Source organism: Populus alba, chromosome 19, assembly GCF_005239225.2.
Source record: "Populus alba chromosome 19, ASM523922v2, whole genome shotgun sequence".
Taxonomy (NCBI): Eukaryota; Viridiplantae; Streptophyta; class Magnoliopsida; order Malpighiales; family Salicaceae; genus Populus; species Populus alba.
This window is the reverse complement of record NC_133302.1, coordinates 19387802-19409389: the sequence shown is the minus strand read 5'-3', so window position 1 is coordinate 19409389 and position 21588 is coordinate 19387802. Positions and strand designations below refer to the sequence as shown.

General features: G+C 31.6%; 2 protein-coding genes across 4 annotated transcripts; both read right to left on the bottom strand.

Annotated features, from left to right (window-relative positions):
- Positions 1-3149: 3149 nt before the first annotated feature.
- LOC118056464 (protein IQ-DOMAIN 13) lies at positions 3150-8933 on the bottom strand. 3 transcript variants are annotated; one of them, XM_073406849.1, is made up of 6 exons: positions 8409-8933; positions 7086-7217; positions 6047-6475; positions 5451-5684; positions 4628-4759; positions 3150-4102 (listed from the first exon to the last, which is right to left on the bottom strand). In XM_073406849.1, the coding sequence occupies exons 2-6, from the start codon at positions 7158-7160 to the stop codon at positions 3380-3382; spliced, it is 1593 nt and encodes a 530-aa protein (XP_073262950.1). In that variant the 5' UTR covers positions 7161-7217; positions 8409-8933; the 3' UTR covers positions 3150-3379. The 3 variants fall into 3 exon arrangements, with proteins under 3 accessions (XP_073262950.1, XP_034924565.1, XP_034924564.1); XM_035068674.2 differs by having other exon boundaries at positions 7086-7183; XM_035068673.2 differs by having other exon boundaries at positions 7086-7245; positions 8409-8932.
- A 10226-nt stretch (positions 8934-19159) lies between these two features.
- Positions 19160-21346, bottom strand: LOC118056632 (uncharacterized). The gene is made up of 2 exons (XM_035068892.2): positions 21107-21346; positions 19160-20005 (listed from the first exon to the last, which is right to left on the bottom strand). The coding sequence occupies exons 1-2, from the start codon at positions 21133-21135 to the stop codon at positions 19414-19416; spliced, it is 621 nt and encodes a 206-aa protein (XP_034924783.1). The 5' UTR covers positions 21136-21346; the 3' UTR covers positions 19160-19413.
- Between the last annotated feature and the right edge of the window lie 242 nt (positions 21347-21588).

The window sequence follows — 21588 nt, the reverse complement described above, 5'->3', positions numbered from 1 at the left end:
TATATATATATATATATATCTTATTCACACAGTAAAATTATGTCATATATATATATATTTGTTTCCATGGACAACAAACTTATTTTATTGTGCTAAAAAAAATGTGTTGATAAATTTATCCCTAATTAATTTTGTAACACCTAATGGATCCCTTAAAAAAAATAGTTTTACCTCTCATTGCAAACTTTGTTAGTATTTATAAAAGGACAAAGGTTTGCATTTCAATGTTCAAATAAACAGTGAAATATCTCTTGGGTCACTTAGTTTTATTGATGCCTTTCAAATTTTTTTTTTTTTTTTTGTAAATGTTAAGTTTTTTAAAATACATAAACATAGTGAAAATAATAATATTAAAATTTTGTAGGCTTCCAAGGATCCCTTTAAACAATTTAAGACCATTTAGAATTTATATGAAAATTACTTGAAAATCATTTTTTTTTTCTAAAGTTTGATCAACCCTTCAAAAATAATAATATTTTCAACAAAAAAAATTATGATTGACTTATAATGGCTAATTAAAATTAAAAGGGTGAAATTAATTCTTATTATGAATCATTATAAATTTTTTACACCTTTTAACTTTCAAAATTCATTATAAAAAAAGGAATTGAAATAAAAGTTCTTGTAGTGTTTTATTTTTTATAAAAAAAAAATTACATACTCTTCCTGACCTCATTTTTAGTATTTTTCTTCTCATTTTATGCTTTTTTTTTCCTATCAAATTTAATAATTGTTTTTTTAATTACTATAGTTTTTATTTTGTCAAAAATTTTTAAATTGTTATATTTTTCAGATTCATCCTTTAATATTAAATTAGCTGGAAATTGAGCTTATTGATTAAGCTCATATCTAGGAATTTCACAAGTTATAATTTTGAGAGAATAATCGAGGTTTAAAAGATTTATTCAGGGTTTGCTTTGTTTTTTTTTTTTTTTTTCAGTTTCATCTGTTTCATCATTTATTTAATTGAAAATTGGCTTCATTGTTTTTTTTTTAATATTTTCTATTGGAGTTTCTCACAGATTTTAAAAATAATCAAGTGTTATCTCACTTTTTCAACATTAATTGGATTGTTTGATAATTAAGTTTTATAGTTTTAGTCAATTTGTTTTCAACAAAGTTACCTTAATAACACAATTAGGTCACAAATTTTGCATGCTAACCCGGTAGACTTAGGTCAGGGTTTTTTTTTTATCTGTTTTGGATTATATTTTTTTTTCAATTTCTTCCTTCAATATTTTATTTAGAAATTGAGTTTTGAATCGTCTTTCAATTATTATTCAGAGAAGATCCTTCAACATTTAATTTTAAAAAAAATGATTTTTTTTTAAAAAAAATTATCCTTTAACATTTGATTGATTGAAAATTGATCTTTGTGTTTTTTTTTTTTCACTTTTATTTTTATGGAGTTATCTCAATCTTATGTCTATGATCGCGGGATTAGTGGGTTTACCTAGTTTGACTTCATGTTTTTATTCAATTTACTTTTGATGGGGTTATACCTCGGTAGCACAACAAAGTCGCATATTTGACATGCTAACCCAGATGAGCTCGAGTCGAGTTTTGGACTTGTTTTTCATTGTTAATTTGTTTCATTTTATTTATTATTTTTTAGCTAAGTTTATAAAATTCAATCGAGTCAATGACACAAATCTTATATTTTTTTTATGTTTTAGAAATAATTGCATCGATTTAATATTTTTTATATATAAAAAAAATATATAGCTTGTGGGTAGCGCACACTGCTAGTCTGCCTCTAATAAGTGTTTGGAGTGTTGTAGTGATTGTTTTTCAAGTGCTTTTTGCATAGAAAATATATCAAAATAATATATTTTTTTTTATTTTTAATATCAACACATTAAAATAATCTAAATTTATTTTTTTAAAAAAAATAAAAATTTAACCACCCTTATCTGCCCCAATGCCATACAAGGATACGAACAGCCTAATCTATCTACCACACTAAATGATGAACGTAGAGATAGGTTTTGATATTGTTGGTTGCTAGTCTAATAGCTTTTATAATGATTAACAAATTAATTAATAGATTCTGAACATTAATAATATCGAGACAAGAAAAATGAGACTCAAAAAAAAAGTCTTGATTATAATTTTAAGTTAAAACTATAATATAACACGAACAAATTCTTGTGAATATATCAATTTATATGTAGATAGTTAATTTAGAATTTAATTTAAATACAAAGCTAATAAAAAAAATATCACAAGTACTCAAAAAAAAAAAAAAAAAAACTAGATACTAGCTCTAAATTATTATTGCTTAAATTAAAAATCTCCCCAATCATGAACCCTACACATCAAACATATATCATGGATCCGAGTTGAGTTAAGCAATCTTGAACTATCTCCTCCTAAATCATATAAAGAACTTATTTTTGTAGGACTTCTTGGACTATAAGCTAATATCTTCTTCTTCAACCTTCAAAGCCCAATAACCCATTACAGAAACACTCAGTTTATTGAAATTTGCTTCACATTTCATGTAATAAATTTTCTTGTGATCTATTTTCAAATGGCCTATCATGGATGGGTAATGACGTAGCTTGTGGTTAGTGGTAAGATAGGATGTATGGGTTCGACTGGTTCCATGACATAGCTAGACCTATGCTATGATTCTTAGACCAGGTGAGAACTCCTTAATGATGTTGGCATTTGATTGACTGTGGGTGTCTGAGAGACAGAGAGAGCAAGTGATTTTATTTTAGGGTTCCAGGGGCTTCGCTAAGTGGTTTATGAGTCATTTGGCAGCTTGCATCTGCGATCTGGGAGAAGAGCAAAAGGAAGAAATAGCGCGGGGTCTGAAGAGGTGAGACCGCAACTTCTTGTGGGTGGTCCAAAAATTGGAAGAGAAAAAATTTCCAGGAAACTTTGTAAAGGGCTCATCAGAGAATGATAAGAATATCCAGGATCAACATTAGCCATTAATGATTAGAAGAATCATATTATCACTAAAGAAGAGGAAGATGGGTGTACAAGGAAAGTCGTGGAAGGTGAAAGAGGAGATGGGATGATAAGGAATTCAGAGAATAAAAAACGTCAGGAAACAGAGCTATCAAAATTGTGAAGGTAAATTGCTTGATATTAGATTATGCAAATGAAGTGTTTGATAAAAAGCCTAAAAGGAATAATTTATGGAACATCATACTTGTCACAGAGAGAGGATAAAATGTTTTAAAGCAATCCAAAACCTGTCACATGTTGTTCTTTAAGCAAATCCTGTTACATTCACTCCATCATTTCCTATTTGTCTCTTCATTATTTTTACACCACTATTTTGTAACTCAATATCACCATACACACAATCAAATAACAAGAAAAATATGAAAAAAAAAAGATGTTAAGAATATAGGAAAAAAGATCACACGAATCGGTTAAATGGCTTTCGCGTGGAAGGCATCGAGACGGTTGAATCCACACTCAAGTTTCCTATGGATTGAAGTGACTGATGCCTATCTAAACCCTTTTGAGAACTTGAATCCTTGCTAGTGAAGGAGCCTTTGTTCCACTTGAAAGACCCAATGCCCTGTGTAAGAGGGAATGACAGTCTCCTCTTTTCACTGGTTGGGGTCCCTGGAAACCTCTCCTTGGGATTGCTATTAGCTCTTTCTTTGGCTTTGGCTGAAACTGTAGGACTCATGTAGTTTGGCACTGAAAATGGTGGGCAGCTCATGAGGCTATCGTCATCCTTCAATGGCAGGTTAAAAGGAGAATTTGCTGCACTGGCTCTTGCCATTGAATATTTTGACAAGCTAGGGCTGTTGGCTTGTGGAGTTCTATGTAGAGGAGTTCGCGCTTGTCTCGTTGGCACAAAAGCAGTTGATTTTGAGGATCTCGGTGTTGGAGTATCCATATTATCAAACCCAAAATGTTGTTGCTTGTGGCTCCTGGATGGGGGCCTAGGGCTAGCCTTCATATCGGAACGTGGCCTTGGTGGTGTAAGTTGAAAATTCCTCAAGGCTTGGCTTTCAGGAGGATTAGTTGGAGGTAGCTGACGCTCTAACCAGTTCCACCACCATGGAAACCCATTGGAACGGATATCCATTAGAGCTGACTGAGCAGATTTTGGAGTGGCTTTCCACAGCTATAGCAAAATAGAAAAAACAAATATATTAAGATGTTTTCCTTTTCTGTTAATCAATAATAGGCTTCAAAGTGGTATTGATCATGATGGTTTCACTTAGCACCCAGGAAGATGCAGGCAATAATAAGCTAATACTGCTACATCAAGGGGTAGGTGCAAGTCGTGCATAGGGTGATAACTTTGGGTTTTGAAGTTCATATATCATGAACAATTGTGTCTCCAGCTCATGGGAAATTTCATCCCTGATAGCTTATCTTGCAACCGTTCTATCATTTGCTTCTCATGCAGTTGGATTGAATCTTTTAAAACAACTTCCAATCTACTAACTACATAATTCTAGTGCTTGCAATGAGATCTTGAAATCTTAACTCAAACAGGAAATGTCAAATCACCTAAAGAGTATGTTAAAGCAAAAACTCATTTTGCTGCAAAATGAAATATGATTGTAGCTAAGAAGAAAAGGAAAGAAAGAATGAGCTAGAATGCCACTTCTAGGAGGTATAAGGGATAATTTAGTGCAATTACCTGGTGGGAATATGCATAAGCCATGGCTCTTTCTCTCTTGACGACTGCCTCCACCCTTTTCTGCAACCTTGCATCAATTTCCTCCTTTGTCAGCACGCTGTCATCCCAGTCTTCGTTATTACCTGCCTCAGACTATACCCATATCCCCAGTAATTATCTCTACTTTGTAGAAATACAGAACATCATTAATTGACAGAAACGGTAGTAGCAACAAATATTATGATTTAGATCCCAGTACATATGTGACAAAAGGATTGTAGTTGTCAAGTTAAAACTTTATTTTTTTATCAACCACCTTTTGCTGTGAGCATTGGCAAGTTAAAGACATACTTTAGCATTATTCCCGATGGACAACCTAGTGACTAAGATTTGGTATTCCCAATGGACAAACCTTGTGACTAAGATTTGGCATTTCTACATGGAGGTTTGAGGTTCAAATCCTGGGAGGGACGGGGAGAGGGCTAGCCTTCATTTAGCATCCCAACTGCCCATTGCCTATTGAACCTTTGATGGACCGAAAGAAAAGGATGTGCCTTGGCACCTTTATGAGTGAGAAATGCTAAGATGTTTACTCTAAAGGAGCCATGCATTGCTTAAAAGGATAATTCTCAACTTGTTCCATGGAAATACCATGGCCTGAGGAAAAAACAGGGACTTTGTTTTGGTTACCAACAAACTGGCACCAAAGACGCATTGCGTAAGAACAGGGCAGAGACCAAAACCATGAACTTGAAATGGGAGGCCAAATCATAAATTGCAGAGGTAGTTCGGTAAGTTATTTTTAATGGAAAGGGACATAACCACAAGCAAAAAATGGACTTACCAACTGGCCCCATTTGCCCAAGGTACTATCCACTTCTTTATCATTTTTGTTTTGAGCTTGACGTCGTGCTTGGTTTTCTAACATCTGTATCCTCCGAGACTGAATCTGAGACTGGACCCGCACCAAGAGCTGCATGTGTTTCATTGCATTCATTGTCTGCCGCTTCACATTCTGTCCTCTTATCACTCCTTGAAGCCTCACAAGACCCTTCAGTGCTCTGAAGCTCCTCCTTGCCTTCATGACAAGTACTGTATAGTATTAGTTTGACAGTTGTCCAAAATTAATGAAGAGCACAAGAATCCTATGGAATTGCCCATTTGGGATATTGGGATTGCCTATAATGTTAGATTTGGGATATTTAGAAGCAAAGGCATCCACAACCATTGGCCAGAAAATTGGCAAAAGAGACGGCACAAAAGCAGCAAAAAATAATTTGCAGGATTCGGGATAAAAATCCCACTCTGGCCATCTATAGCACCACAAATATCAATGACAGACATTTTTGCTTTGTGGTGCATCTTGATAGCCAAATTTCTTGTTATTTGTCTTGCATCAGTTTCCTATATTATGCAAGCTATGAGTGAAGAGAATCTTACAACATAGCCTCTATAGGCTGCTTGGATCTTGGTAGCCGAAGCAAGATGGTTTCTTAGAGTTGGTTCTGGTCTGTAATATATCTCCTTATGGCGTTGAGCATTCCTAGGAGAAGCTGCTCTAGGGGAAGCAACCCTTGGAGATGCCGCTCTAGGGGAAACAACTCTTGGAGTAGCAGCTCTTGGAGAGGTGACTCTTTGAGAAGCAACCCTCGGAGAATCGGCTCTTGGAGGCACAAAAGGTGGTGTTGTCAGTTCCTCAGGAGGCGTTGGAGGCCTGAAAATTAATTTATTCTCTCTTTCAGCCTCATCCAAAATTTTCTCAATGCTGCTTGGTTCTCTAAACAGGGGAATGAATGAAGTGGTCTCTCCATGTCTTAGTTTTCCAAGACCCTTCTTCTTCTTTTCTTTCGTGCTTCTCTTATCTGATTCCTGCAATGTAATTAACAGTAAAGAAGATAAGTCTACAATTCTGCAAGCAGTTTTCAAGTACATATTGTGCACAAAGAAGCAAAGAATGAACAAGAAGAAGAAGGCCATATAAAAACTAATCGAGAAAACGACAAGAAAATCTAAAACACCAAGTATGAACAACAAATCTTAAATGTCAGGAAACAGGTTATCTAATTTCTCTTCCTACACAATGGAGACGTATAGAAGGCCATGAGCAAGCAAAAAATGAAAGCAGCCTTGTACATGTTCTGCTTCCTCACGCATCTGGACAACTTTCATCTTAATTTTTTCAATCCTCCCAAACTCCACCAATGTATTACATTTTTATAAGCATCAAAAACAAAAATTTCAATTTAGCAGGAATCACTTGACTTTTAGGATAACTTATCAGGCCAGAAAATTAGAAGATTACTGAATTACAATTAAACTTCTAGCCACCATTATAACAACCTTAATTCATTTTCCTCTAAAGATTGAGAAAGATGGTCTGATTAATCAAACATAAAGAACCCGACAGCACATTTGAGGTCGGTAAAACTCATTTTGATAGAAGCTGATTTCAAATTTAGCATCAGGAATAGCAACTTACACTAGCTAGTTTGTCCTTGGAGTGGGGTGAAAAGACCCTCTTGATTGCTGAAAACCAACTCCCTTTCTTTCCCATGTTCCTAGCATTACTGTCTCCACCTAGACAGGGAAATAAATCGTCACAATCAACTGCCTGCAGGTCCAAATAAATCTGTCTTTACCTGTGTAAGCATGTATTGGGTTACAAATCTATACATATCACATCACAATCAAAATATTGATGCAAGGCAAATAACTTTAACCAGTAAAAGAAAAATTTAGGTGGAATTACTCAGATATGAAGCTTATTAGCATATAGTTAGTTGACTACACGCCATTGACAGACTACACTGCAAGAAAGTATGAGTTGAAATACTACCAGCTAAACACATGAAGAACGATATACTCATCTTCCCAACTTCCAGATTTATAACAGGTAGATGGTCTTAACCAAGGAAGAACAAGGTAAAAGAAACTCAATTTGGGACAGAAAATAACAAATAATCACAACAACTGCAGTCAACTAGTTTGATGAAAAATCCCAGCATGTAATTAATTGAAGAATTCACAAACTGACATACACTCAGCCCAGATACAGATAAATAAGAAGCAAAATACAGGAATCTTTTCATGTCACAATTAAATAAGTGGATTATGCTTCAACTTGTTTGTCAATTAAGGGATAAACTTAGAGGTCAAAAGTTAGTCATAGATACAAACACACGCAAAATTGCCAAAGCAAAAACTATTTCCCAGAACACCCATCAAAGATGCTTATACTTTTTTTTTTAAGAATAAAAAAATCAGAGAAACAAATCCCTTGTACAAGGTTGTGTATCCAAAACCAGGAAAGGAAAACAGCCAAATTGTGGAACCACCCCAGATGTGAGAGAGAGAGAGAGAGAGAGAGAGAGAGAGGGCTTGCGGGGGCTTGTGACTATAGTTATGAGACATCGCGTTTCTTAGGTGCTAAATTACCACACAATTCACCAAGATAAATAATTGTTTATAGTTTTAAAGATAATCAAAACCCTTCAAGAAAACAAAACCTGACACTTGAAAGACAAAGGAAGAGATCCCAAGACCAAAGGAATTTAGTAAGAAAAATCACCTTAAGATCACCACCAGTACCAATTCTACAAAAAGGAGAAAATCTTCACCTTTTAAACCACCACACAACCCTTTTACATCTCCATAGAATAAACACAATTAACAAGCAACAAAAAAAATCATATGATCATGAAAAAAACAAATACAATTCACACACCCCCCAACAAAAGAAAGAAAAAAGCTTACATGAACAGAAGAATTCACAGAGAAACTAAAATCATGTGTTGAAACATACCTTATAATTAAAGAAAACCCAGTTTTGCAAAGACCTTGAAAAACAAAAACAAAAAAAAAAGGCTGTTCAGAAACAAAAGTAGAAAAGATGCAGCAGCAGCAGCAGCCAGAGAAGACTATCTCTTTTTCTAGCCACCCTCATACAACATCTTGATTCTGCTTTTTTCTACAGAAATCTTTTCACATGTATAATATAAGCATATATTTCTTTAGTATCTGCTCAAGTGTCTCTCTCTCTTTCTTTTTTGCTTCTTCGAATCAGGTTCTTGGTGCTTGCTTGTAAGAATTTTCAACTTTTCTTTACCACCTTTCACCTTTTGTTGGATTTATAATTCTTTTTCTTTTTGGCTAGATGATCATGATTATGAAAGAGAGAGAGGAAGAGGGGTAAGAGTTGGCCGCTTTCTCACTCAATGTGGCCAGCAACTTCAACAAACATTACTTATATGGGAAGACTATTTTGGACAGCAACAATCCCCACACAGATTAAAACAGTTTGGTTTGGTACTCTCTGTAACATTTGTTTGTTTCTTTGATCAGTACTATGATCATTACACATTATTATCTTCCATTGCACTAGTAGATTATAGTTAGATAGATGCTTGTATAGATAGTCAGATCTTAATTATTATTTTGCTCGTGATGGGATGTTGCAAAGGTTTTAAACCTGCCGGCTCTATGAACCTGGTCAAGAGTAAATAATCTAGAATTAAGTGGTTTTACTTAAAAAAATAAATGATATCATTTTAAAAAAATTAATAAATTAAAACTCAAGTTTTACTGAATGAACTCTCACCCGTGTTTTTTAAAGCTCAACGGAAATTAACTAGGTTATAAGTGGATTATATTTGATGACTAAACATTTATAAAATCAAATCTTTAAAAAAATATTTTAAAGAATAATATAATTATATCTAAAAAATTTATTTAAAATTTAAAATTAATTTAATTTTTTAAGTATAATATTAGAGTTTTAATAATAAAATATATTTAAAATTTTTTTAAAAAAAAAAACCTTATTTAACTGATTGAATTTTTAAATTAAATTTTTTAAATTATATATTTTTAACGTTTGTTGATATAATAATAATAATATTAATAATAATATATTCTGTGAAGAATTTATTTGTGAGACAAGGTAGGTTGTCATTTTGTTGCAGACAACCCACTTCCCTCAAGGACGTGTGTTACACTTTGCAACTTGGAAGTAGATGAGTACCCCGTACTATCCCTTTGTCCCCCCTCCAAAAAAAAAAAAAAGTCAAATGTATTATTTTATTTTTTAAGAGTCGGAAAAAAATAAAACAAGATTTAACTAGTTTGTTGAGAATGGAATAGATTAAACATATTTTTTTCGATTTAATTAGTAAATTTAAAGTTTTGTTGTTTTTCATATGGGATTAATATTTTTGGAACATAGGTAGGAGTGGGGTGAGGAATCAAAAAACTATGAGAGGCAAACATTATAAAAAAATGATAAATTTGAAATATTAAAAATGGCTATATTTAATATTTCGAAAAAATCAAGAGAGGCAACACCCTCTTTAATATATATAACTCCACATTTGAACTTAATCTCTTTTAAACGAATGCTCAAGTTAGATTTAGATTTAAGTTATTCATGTAAAAACATGATTCTCGTGAAATAAATGACACTCTAATATTTAAATCAATATTTAAATTTAGTTAATCAAGTGATAAACATTTTAAAATTAAGATTATAAAAAACAGAGTTTAGTTATGTATAGAAAAGCTTTTTATGGTCTCTTTGTGTTGTTGAGATGAAAAGATATCCCAAGATATCCCCCCTCCTTTGCCAAACTTGAAAAATATATAGTCTATCTCAAAAAATATTGAAAAGTATTTATAGTAGCTTACCATCATATATTATAACTATCGTCTTATAGGAAATAGAGATTGCGACATCATATATATATATATATATATATATATATATTAGGGACAACACTTGATTATGAAATTTAAAACTAAATAAATATTTTCCCGGCTGTTCGAAACCAACTAAGGTGTATGTATTTGCTAATGTAATGATGCTAAAAGAAGAAAATAAAATTCAAGTTTCAAAAGAGCTCTTCACAACTTCTCTGGTCTTCCTGGAAACGCTGGAATGCTCATATGAATTGGAAGAGTCAATTCTGTGAATTTTCGATGGGGTTGACAAATGTCAATTCAATAAGTTCAACAACTATTATTTGTTTTTATTTTATGGTCTTGCAAATGACACTTGGCCAAGTCTTTACTGTAATCATCTAGGAGATGGTCCAATAATAAAAGCTTGAAATTAAAAATTTTTTTTTTTTTTTTTATCTTAAACTCAAGTCTTGTGGTTGCTAATATAATGGCTGCTAAAGGCTTACATAATCGTTAACTTCAGGACTCGTGAGATTAGTCGAGGTGCACACAAGATAACTTGAATACTCACGTTAATAATAATAATAATAATAAAAGATGATGATTTAAGAGTATACTAACCATTATTTTTTAAAAGTATTTTTTATATAGAAATAATTTTTTATTTTTTAAAAATTATTTAAACCAAAAAAAAATTATTTAAAAAAAAATCTTTTTAAAACATATAAACAAACAAACAATTATAATTATGATGCACTTAAGTTCAGTTTGATTGCATTAATTCACTTGGTAATTAACATAATAATAAATAAAATTTAACTTAAGATCAATTCCTCATATCCATAACATAGCACAAATAATTATTATATTCATATCATATTATAAAACTTAATTTTAAATTATGATTCATGCAAGATCGGTTAACAGTATAGTTATCATTTTGTGTTTTTTTTTTTTAAATAATTGATCTCCCTTTGATTTTATTGCTTGACTTGGTAATTAATACAATCAAACAAAGATTGAGAAGAGACATAAAATTCTTCACCAAAATTCAAGTTAGGGTTCTCTTTTGTTGTTATCCTTGACCACAACACAATTGTTTTTTGGTTCAAGACTTTCTAGCTAGACTTTAAGTCATTTGTGCTTAACATTTGGTCTCTGCAGACCCAATCTCAGCCACTCTTTAACGTTAGGTATTCTTCGAGAAATTACAAGTTATTATAAATAATTAAGAATATTTATGAGCTTCAAATCCATAATATAATTATGTATGTTTATTTTTACGTTTTACAAAGGCTTTTGAAATAATTTGAATTCTATTTAATTTATTTATTTTTACTTTAAATTAATTTATTTTATGTTTTCAGATCAAAATAATTTTTAAAATTAAAATAATATTATTTTAATATATTTTAAATAAAAAAAAATTAAAAAATAATAATTAACACACTATTAAAAACCCAAAAAAAAAAAAAAAACAGGGGACAGAAGCAAGCAAGAGAATGTGGAGATTTGACAGAAAAATGATAATATACACAGACATGCTAATTTTCTAAATCCCTATCACATTCCTATATGATAACATGACATAATGTGTCATGTCATTGGTTTGTATTCATGATAATCAACCATTTCATCAAAATAAAATATTTTTTAATAAAATATGAAAAAAAATTAAAATTATAAAAAAGATTAAAAGTAAAAAAATTCAAAAATTCTTAAAAATAAATTTTGAACATAAAACAAATATACTCTTAAAATATGGATATAGAATTACCATATCCTAATAAATGGGTTAATTGCTTAATTATAACTACCTTTATTTTCTCTGTGTCCTTTTCCCATAGTTGTAAAATGGTGACCTGGAACTTGGCCGACATGTTTTTGTCCAAAAAAAATATTATTATAATTTTTGAAATAATATATTTAAACCGAATTAATCATCTTAGATATGAAACTTGTATTGAATACACTTGGAGTTGAATTTAATAACTCTGCTCTTCCCCCACTTGGGTTTTTGGGTAAATTATCAATTTGTCACCCCAGTATTGAATAAAGGTTAAATAGAAATTAAAAAACAAATAGCGACGCTCCTCAAATAGAGCGTGCAAAATGTGTCATGATTATAAAGGAAAAGACTAAAAGAGACCCTTAAACAAACTACCCCTGAGGAGAATGATTTATTGCTTTCTTATCAGTTTCGGAGCGTGTCTTTTACCTTCCATGTGTTGCAGTGGGAGACACAGTAAAGATAAAATAAACAGGAAGATATTTGAGAATTCAGTAATAATTGTTTTTTAAAATATTTTTTTATTTAAAAATATATTAAAATAATATTTTTTTATGTTTTAAAAATTATTTTTAATATCAATATTTCAAAACAGTTTTAAAAAATAAATTTTAAATCTAAAAAAATAAAATTTTATAAAACATGATTTATACTGTGTTTCTTAACTATACAAATACAATATTTCATCACGCTTTTAAAAAGAAATTCATAATTATTTTAATTTTAAATTATTATTTTTTATATTTTTAAATTATTTTTTAAGTGGTAAATTAAGAATTAATTTTAATACCACTAAATAGAGCATAGAAGGTATCTTATACCGTGTCACCAGGCAATAACATCTTTGACTAGGACAGTGGACCCATTGACAATGATATAGAATCCATGTGATATTAGCCATTGGATCAGAATATCATATGGGGTCTGAAAAGCTGCTATCGTACACGCTTTAAAACGATCCATGTAACATCAGCCATTCGATCAGAATATCTTTGTGGGCCCGCAAGAGTATTGTAATTTTGCAGATATCGGTTGCAGAATGCGTTGTGATCACTCATTGTTGTCCCATCTACACACCCTGTCTTTGCACGTGAGAGCAAGAAAATCATGGTATTTTTAAGATACATGGGATGGGACATAGAGCTTCAGAATTCCTCCATTTGTTTTCTACATTATCAAGTTGGTTGGATTTGGATGATCCAACACATCAACATGTGTCCAGATTAATTTGGACAAATCCGATTGATGTTAAGTTTGAAGAACATTTTTTTAAAAAAATTATCTATGATTACGCTAAGAAAATAAAAAAAAATTAAAAAAATTAAACTATGAAAAAAAAAATGATTAAATCAATTAGAATATTTTAAAAAATTAATTAGTTCGGTTCAATTTTATTTTCATAAGCCTAAAATCAAAAAAACCAAATTGAACTGAACTGAACCGAAATTAATAGCTGAGTCAGACAAAAAAAATCGAGCCAAACCAAAACCAAACCCATTAGAAATTAAAAAAAAAACCCAAAAAAATATAGTTTTTTGTTTTTAATATAAAATAACCGAATCAAACAGAAAATCAAACCAAAACCGAACTAAAACCAATCAGTTAGGTTTCGGTTTTTGTTCTAAAATAATCACTAAAACCAGTCAGTTTGAACCGGTTTCAATTTTTTTATAAAAAAATAGGTTTGATTATTTCTTTAGATAAAAACCAAATCGAACCGAAAATAATCATCTCTAAAAAACAAACACAACTAAAACAATTTTTTTAAAGCTAATTAATGATTTACAAGTTGACTCAGTGTCTAACAATTATAATAATTTTAAAGCAACTAAACTGAAAATAATCATCCCTAAAACAAAAAAAAAAACACATAACTGAACCAATTTTTATAAAGCTGATTATTGATTTACAAGTTGAGTCAATAACTAAGTGTATATAATTTTAAAGCTAAATTATCTGAAACTATCTTGATTTTTGTATTAAATCCAACTTATTCTATGAACTTTCATTAACTGGTTTGATTTGAGTAACTGAAATGTTTATATATATATATATATATATATATTAAGAATTATATATTTTTGTGATGTTTCTAGACTTATTCAGACCTTGAGGCATTTTCTCAGCCCCTTCTCACCTTGAAATAACAAGGACATTGTGCATTCTTAAACCGACAATCATCTTTCGACTGACCTAACATCTAATGTCCACAAGTAGCATAGAAATATTCACATGTTGACCATTGACTACGCCAAGTAGCCAGATCCTGTGCCCTAACTCACCCTCATTGGACGAAGAAACCCAGATTTTCGGGACATTGGATTCTCACCAATTTTTGCATTCCATAAGCCGACATTCTTGCTTTTTTCTTCATCCATCCCTGCTCTCATGGATGCTTCCATCTAAGCGATGAAATGCTCCTTTACTGATGCATTTCTGCACCCCACGGCTTCAACAAATCGACTAGCCTCGACGTTCATCTTCAAGAGCGCTCAGATTAGTGAATTATTATTACACAGATTGTTATTTTGAAGTTATATTTCAGAGTTTGTCTCAGATTTGGTAAGCTTTCACTTCCAGCACTGTAATGGTGCTTTACCTCTGAATATTCAGTCAACCACCACGTCTCATCAATGCATTTGAAGGGGGGGAAATCTAATAAAAAAAGCTCGAAGTATTCAAGTAAAAAAAAAAAAAAAAAAAACTGAGAAAACCCTAAGTTTTTTAGGGCCATATGATCATTTGCACACGGATACCAAAAACGATAATCTACAGACAGCATTGGATGCGTTTTATATATTAACTAGGGATGTTTTTTTTTCCATGTCCTTGTTCTCTACTTTATAGTTTTCCATCGGATGGATTACTGGAATCCAAGAATAAGAATTTAAACTTTAGAGGTACTTTTAGATTAATAAAATTAATGCCAAATGGAATCTCCTGTGGTGTTTCCAAAAGCTTGTGTTGTGTGCCTAATAGCAGCAAATTACACATGATCCACGCTCATACATGGATGAACTATATCACCACTAAAAAAATCCAGAAAAGTGTTTAAAAATATTGTATTGATTATTTTTTAAAATGTATTTTATTTGAAAATTTATCAAAATAATGTTTTTTAAATTTTTTTAAAAAATTATTATTTATATTATCACATCAAAACAATTTAAAAATATAAATTTTTTAAAAAAATATTATTCCACCTTCGTTTAAAATACAATACAAAACCAGGTGCATTCCATCATTGCTTGAGAATGGAATCCCCACTAACTTCTTGTTGACGATGCTAGATTCCTATTAGATCAAAAGAAAACTGTCAGAAAATTATCTTCTCCATTAAATTAAAATCGTGGGATTAATTATTTATTTGAGTTTAGTCAAATATGCAAATAATCTGAACCCAAAATATTAAAAGATTCTACTTGACTGAATTAAATTTTTGGTGCTGTAGCCTTTATATATATTATTTTTAAACGGCAACTTAGCCCCCACACTCGATTTATTTTATTTTTTTAGATAAAAGACAATATTTTGTAATATATTAAAATCAAAACATGTACGAATGTTCAAGGTTTAGCCAAGAGGAAGATCCAAGGCCACTATAAAGGGTGGTGTTTGGTGAGATAGGTTGCCCACAAAAGTTGAAGGAGGTGAGGTATGGAATAGTTCTTGCTGTCGAAACATTAAAAATTGCCTTTATGAAGCTTATCGGCCTTACTAGTCAATGGTGGCTTTTGCTAAGACTTTTCTCGGAGGCCATGTTAGAATATTAAATTGAAGCAGGATTTCACCAAGATACTCTCGAGGGCACTAACAAAGCTCTATGTCATGAACAATCATTGCTGCGAGGAAAATGAAATGTGCTTCCCTGATTTCTTTTTTCTTTTGTGAGCAATATAACTTTTTGAAGTCAAGTTTTGAGGTTGAATCAAGGCCAATAAGACAATGAAGGTCAGTTTTCAGCCTGCAAAAACTTAATCTACACGTTATGATCTTGTTTTTTTTCAGTTTATTAGGTCAACTTTGTAATCTATTGTCTTAGAGTTTAGTCTAAGTTAATTTTTTCCTTATATCCATTTTGAAAATTAATCTGTCCAAATTCAAATGATTTAACGGGTTAATTTATAATTTGATTGACATGGTAAAATCAATTAACCGAATAAATTTGAAAGATTTTTTTAAAAAATAATTTTAAAAATATATTTTTTTATTGTTTTTTCAAAAAATAAAGTGATATTTTAAAATAAACTCAATCAACGAGACAAACCCACTACTTAAATCTTGGTTAGATGTGATAATTATGGTTTGTAGCTTGAGAAACGCAACTAATTAACCCAGAAAAAGGTTTAAAAAAGCATGGCTTTAAAACACGGTTAGGCTAGGACAATAAAAGTTCATCCAAAGGGGAAATCTTTCTGACAAAAAGTTTAAACAAAATTGTTCAAAATTGTTGGCATATTCAAGGGTTCTTCTTTAAGAAGGACATGGAGGTTAACAAAACTAATTAAACAATTCCCAACCCTCAAATCAGTCGTTTTCTTACTTGAAACTCCAGCCCAATTGCGAAGAAAATTACCCGTTAGAAGAAAAAAAAGATTTTTTTTTATTTGATGGTACGAATTGGTATTTTGTTTGATATAGTATATTCAATACACTTTCTAAACATTGTACACAAATTTCAAACCAAGGAAGGTAAAGATATGAACATTCTTCCTTGGCTGCTAGGTAAATCTCTTAGAATTAAGGGGTATTTAAAATTATAGTAATTGTTATTTTTAAAAAATATTTTTTTATTAGAAAATATATTAAAATAATACATTTTTATTTTTTAAAAATATTTTTAATATCAATACATCAAAATGATATGATAATACTAAAAAAATATTAATTTAAAATAAAAAAAATAAAAATAATTTCAATTTTTTAAAAAAATATTTTTAGAATGCAAAAATAAATAGACTTGTACTATATGCATTTGAATATTATACACAAAATTATATATGCTTTTTATTTTCAATCTCTTCATTACTGTTACCATGACCATGTATCTTAACAAACAAAAAGGCACATAAATTCTTTTTCTGTATCTTGACGCTACAACTCAAGAAGCCTCCATGAGTATCTAAAAGGTCCGTCCTCGACGAATAGTGTCGTGCTATACAGGGTAAGTGCTATATCAGGCTGTATTAATTTTTTTTTATATATAAAAATAATGTTTAGGCTCGACAAATTCATTTAAAAGAAAAACAAATCTACAATTCAAGTTATAGATATAAATTTAAATTGAAAAATAAAATTAAAAATAAATAAAAATTGTATAAAACAGTAAAAAAATATCATAAAAATAAGAATCAAATTAAAAAAAAAGTTATATATCACAAATTGAGATTAAATGATGAAACTAAAAATAAATATTTTTTTATAAAAGAATCAAGAACAAAAAATAAAAATAAAAATAATAATAAGAAGAACTGAAATTAAAATACCAATAACTAAAAAGACAACTCTAAAATTTAGAATAGTTAGCGTGATTTTTTAGGAGGTAGAGAGAAAAAAGAGGGGGAAGTCTTGCTAGCAACAATCCGCCCCACCATCATCACCACACACCCTCACTAGGAAGAAGACATCTAGACGATCCCATCGGAATGGCAAAATGGTGTTTTTAGCTATCAAGAGTGTTGCATATGTCAGTAACTTATCCATTTTAATATTATTTTAAATTTATTAAAAGATCAAATTATCCTCGACCAACTTGATAATAACCAAAAAAACCAGGTTGAAAAGATGAAAAAGTCCCTAGACACAAGTTTTAAAAATTTTGATTTTAAAAATAATTGAGTCATTTTACAATGTTTTTTAAAAGTGAAATGACAAAAAGATCCTTAAATGTCAGTTTTAAGAATTTTTTAAGAGTAAATTAGTAATTCAACTTATTTTAAAAATTAAAAAGATAATGATATTCTTGTTTAATTTGATAGTAACTAACATAACATCTAAAAATAATACTCTGAAAATCAAGTCATTGATTTTTCTTAGAATGGCAATAGAGTAATTATATTATCAATGGTGAATAATAAAATATGTATATAGCAACATTGTCTTTACCTGTAGTTTTAGCTTTGTTGTTATTTGCTTCAATAATTTTGTGGTTTGAACCACAAAAGACCTGTTTTGGATACAATGTTGTCTTGTCTCCCTGTCAAATCTATTGCCACTGTAAGTGTACCATCTTTTCTTAGTGTAAAGATCACTATAAAACGGAAACCGTATTTAACCCCATATATATATATATATATATGAAAATAATATATATTTTTATTTTCATCTCTTTATCTTAATATATATATTTATATCTTCGCGTAACACTAACCAAGCACAAATATATAGGAAATTACATGCTTGAATCTAATGTGTAAAAGAATTTGAGCATAAGTTGAGCTTGGATACCCGCATTTATAATTTAATTCTTAACAATATCATTGAGTGCAAGCAACCTCATGTTATTGTCACCTGTCCAGATTTTGATCCACCGTTCATCACTAGGACTTAACCACCTATAGGTGTTCTTCTTATAAAAATAATAATAATAATATAATAAAGGTATATAGTTCTAAATTCTTGATTGCGTGTGGATATAGTGTAGCCTAAGAGGAAGCAAGATTTGCTCCAAGAAAACCAAATATTGAAACGTGCAGGTCTTGGGGAGAGTGGGATGTCAGCTAGTAGCATAACACTGGAGGTCTGCTCAGAGGATCGATGAAATGGAGTTGAAAGCGGATTCAGGCGGTGGTTGACATGGAAGAGAAAAAGGAAACATTTGTCTGTGTTGAAGGAGACAGAAGTAGCCATCGCAGATAAAACAACCTTATAACTATGTTGAGTTTGATGTAGATTAGATAACCACTCGATCCATAACTTGGCCTTAGAGTGGCGTATAAGCAAAGTTTTCAGTCCAGACATTGTTGAAGTAGGTTAGCTACCAAGGCCCTCAAGATCATTAGATTAAAGAAGAGGAAAATATATATTTTCTCCACAGGCATGCATGTAAAGGGCTGCATGCATTTTCAGATTTGCTAAAGGGATCGTCAACCTGAAATTAATTAATCATCTGCTTAATTTGATGATTAAGCATATATATATATATATTAGAATGCTATTTTCTTTGATTTCTTGCCGGAAGTTCTCCATCGCCACCCAAGCATCTAATACAAATGGCAGAGATCAATTGCCTTTGAAAAGTACAAACCACCTATCCCATCGGAAAAAATGGAAAGATAAAAATGAAAATCAAAGGGGAAATTTCAGGATTTGCTGTCTTGACAGAAGCAAATTATTCTCAATTAAATTAAAATTCTTCTATAGTAGCCATTACCATTCTACTAAGAGGACTTGGTCCAAGCTTTTTCCTTCGCAACATAGTCCTTCTCCAAATAACTTCCATTTGATTCCTCCTTTTAGTTTGCATCATCGCTTCTTCTTCCAAGACAAATCTCCTCATCAAAACATCATCGGTCAACGATTTTCCTCGAAAAATCACTCTTCTTCCTTCCATGCTAGGTCTCGCACTAGGTACTCTTTCTTGCACCGCAGGAAATGGCTTCGACCTAGGATAGCTATTGCTTCTTCTAGGAGGAACGTCAGCTCGGAAAACCTCATTGTATGAAGAGATTGGTGCGCAAAGACAAACACGAGTGAATGTCGTCGCGACCCTAACAGAGCTGCATTTCCTTAGCTTTGCTCTATTAGGGTTTGTTGTTGGGATTTCCGTGGATCTTGAAATAGTTTTCCACAATGTTCTGTTCTTGTTTGGGACTTCCTTAGACTTGGAAATGGCCTTCCACAGTCCAGGGTTTGTCGTCGTCGTCGATATTTCTGTAGACTTGGAAATTGTTTTCCACTGAGTAGCCATCTCTATTGCTTTTTGATACCAAGGCTTCCTGGAGCACAACAAATATTGCACATCATGCATGAGCTCCCCATGAGTGATGATTTGCTTTTTAACATGCATTTAAAAAATCAAGACACGCACAAGGAAAATCAAGAAAACAAGCTTTCGATTTGGGTTTGGAAGAACTAGAGAGTTGTAATTTTTATAACCGAATCAATTTTCTAGCTTATCCAAATTGTGAGGTTCTCCTATATATTCCATCCATCAAGATTAGATCCTAATTTCAGCTGAGTTTTTCACTTTTTTCTGTCGAAATTGATTCTCAGATTGGTATAGTCCCTAGATTGTAGGCAACCATGTAGTAATTAAGGACAAGGTCAAGTACTTACAGCTCAAGGTATTTGACAAGGTCTAATGTACAGCTAATTAGTATAACATATTAAGCACAGAAATTTCCAAGAACACCCATAATTCTTATGTACGACTATTTCCTTCTTCTTTTTTTATGAATCCTGCGTCTTATATTGATTATTTCCCTGCTAAATTCAATGTAATCTAGAGCATTTCTTTTTAGAACAACGACAGAAAAACATGCGACGGGATCACCAAAAAGAGATATATAGTATTAACATGGGCTTTGATCGAATTTGATGAGAAATAAGATGAGCTTGTAAATGGAGTCCATTTCTCCCTCTGTCCTTGGTCAAAATGGGCCTGGATGCTCTTCTAAAAAGAGCCTAATCATGCTGGTCCATGTTGAGATTCCTGGCAAATTTTGAACCAGGGGGCCCTAAAAGCAAAATGGACACGTTCTTCCATGCAATGGACAGAAAGTGGGCAAGAGAGTGGTTGCTACTTGGCAGAAAAAGACATCTAATGAGGTTTGAACGATGTAAAGCACATGCCAAACTTGCATAATCTGGTAAAAACTTTGCTATATTTCATAAGTTATAATTAACACTGCATGTCAGAGAAGCTAGATGATGAATGCCTTCCAATACAAGCACTTCCAATTATAGGGTAACCCATATAAACACCAAAATGATAAAGTTCATCTTAGCAATGTTGCAGAATTTGATTAGTTGAGCAAAGAAATCACTTGGTTGATCAGATTGCAAGGAGGGAGGGAGCGAGGGAGCTGGTGACATACCTTGTGTGTGAGTTCTTTGGATCTTGCATGAACAAAGCAAATTGAAGTCCGTGGAGAAGCTAGAGAAGGAGGAGAAGGAAGTTTCATTTCAGGGGTGGCGAGAGGGAAGAAGAGCCTTTCTCTGCCTTCAATTTTGTGACTGAAAGATGGGTTGGCAATGTGCTTCTTTTCTTTTTCTCCATTCTTTATTACAACACCACCTCTTTTGCTTTGGCAGGCATGATTCCTATCGATTTAGAAAGAGAGAGTGAGGTTTTCAAATTTCAAAGGCAAAGTAAATTGTTGCTTTTAATGCAATTACTAGAGTGCCCCCTCTGATCACTTTAGAAAAGGAAAACTCTTGTGCAATTGATTACTTTTTAGGGCATAAAGTGTATCCAGACACTTGATAATCATGCTTATCTCCTATTGTGCATGATTGTGAGCAACTGTGATTAGTTATGTCATTAATTTGCCTCAGACATGCCTGCCCTCTCCTTGTA

Excerpts from the sequence above, each read along its gene's own strand:
- LOC118056464 (XM_073406849.1), bottom strand. The coding sequence starts at position 7,160 with ATGGGAAAGAAAGGGAGTTGGTTTTCAGCAATCAAGAGGGTCTTTTCA. Across the intron at positions 6,476-7,085 it reads CCAAGGACAAACTAGCTAGT|GAATCAGATAAGAGAAGCAC; the intron begins GTAAGTTGCTAT and ends ATTACATTGCAG. Across the intron at positions 4,103-4,627 it reads CTTATGCATATTCCCACCAG|CTGTGGAAAGCCACTCCAAA; the intron begins GTAATTGCACTA and ends ATTTTGCTATAG.
- LOC118056632 (XM_035068892.2), bottom strand. The coding sequence starts at position 21,135 with ATGCAAGATCCAAAGAACTCACACACAAG. Across the intron at positions 20,006-21,106 it reads CCAAAGAACTCACACACAAG|GAAGCCTTGGTATCAAAAAG; the intron begins GTATGTCACCAG and ends GTTGTGCTCCAG.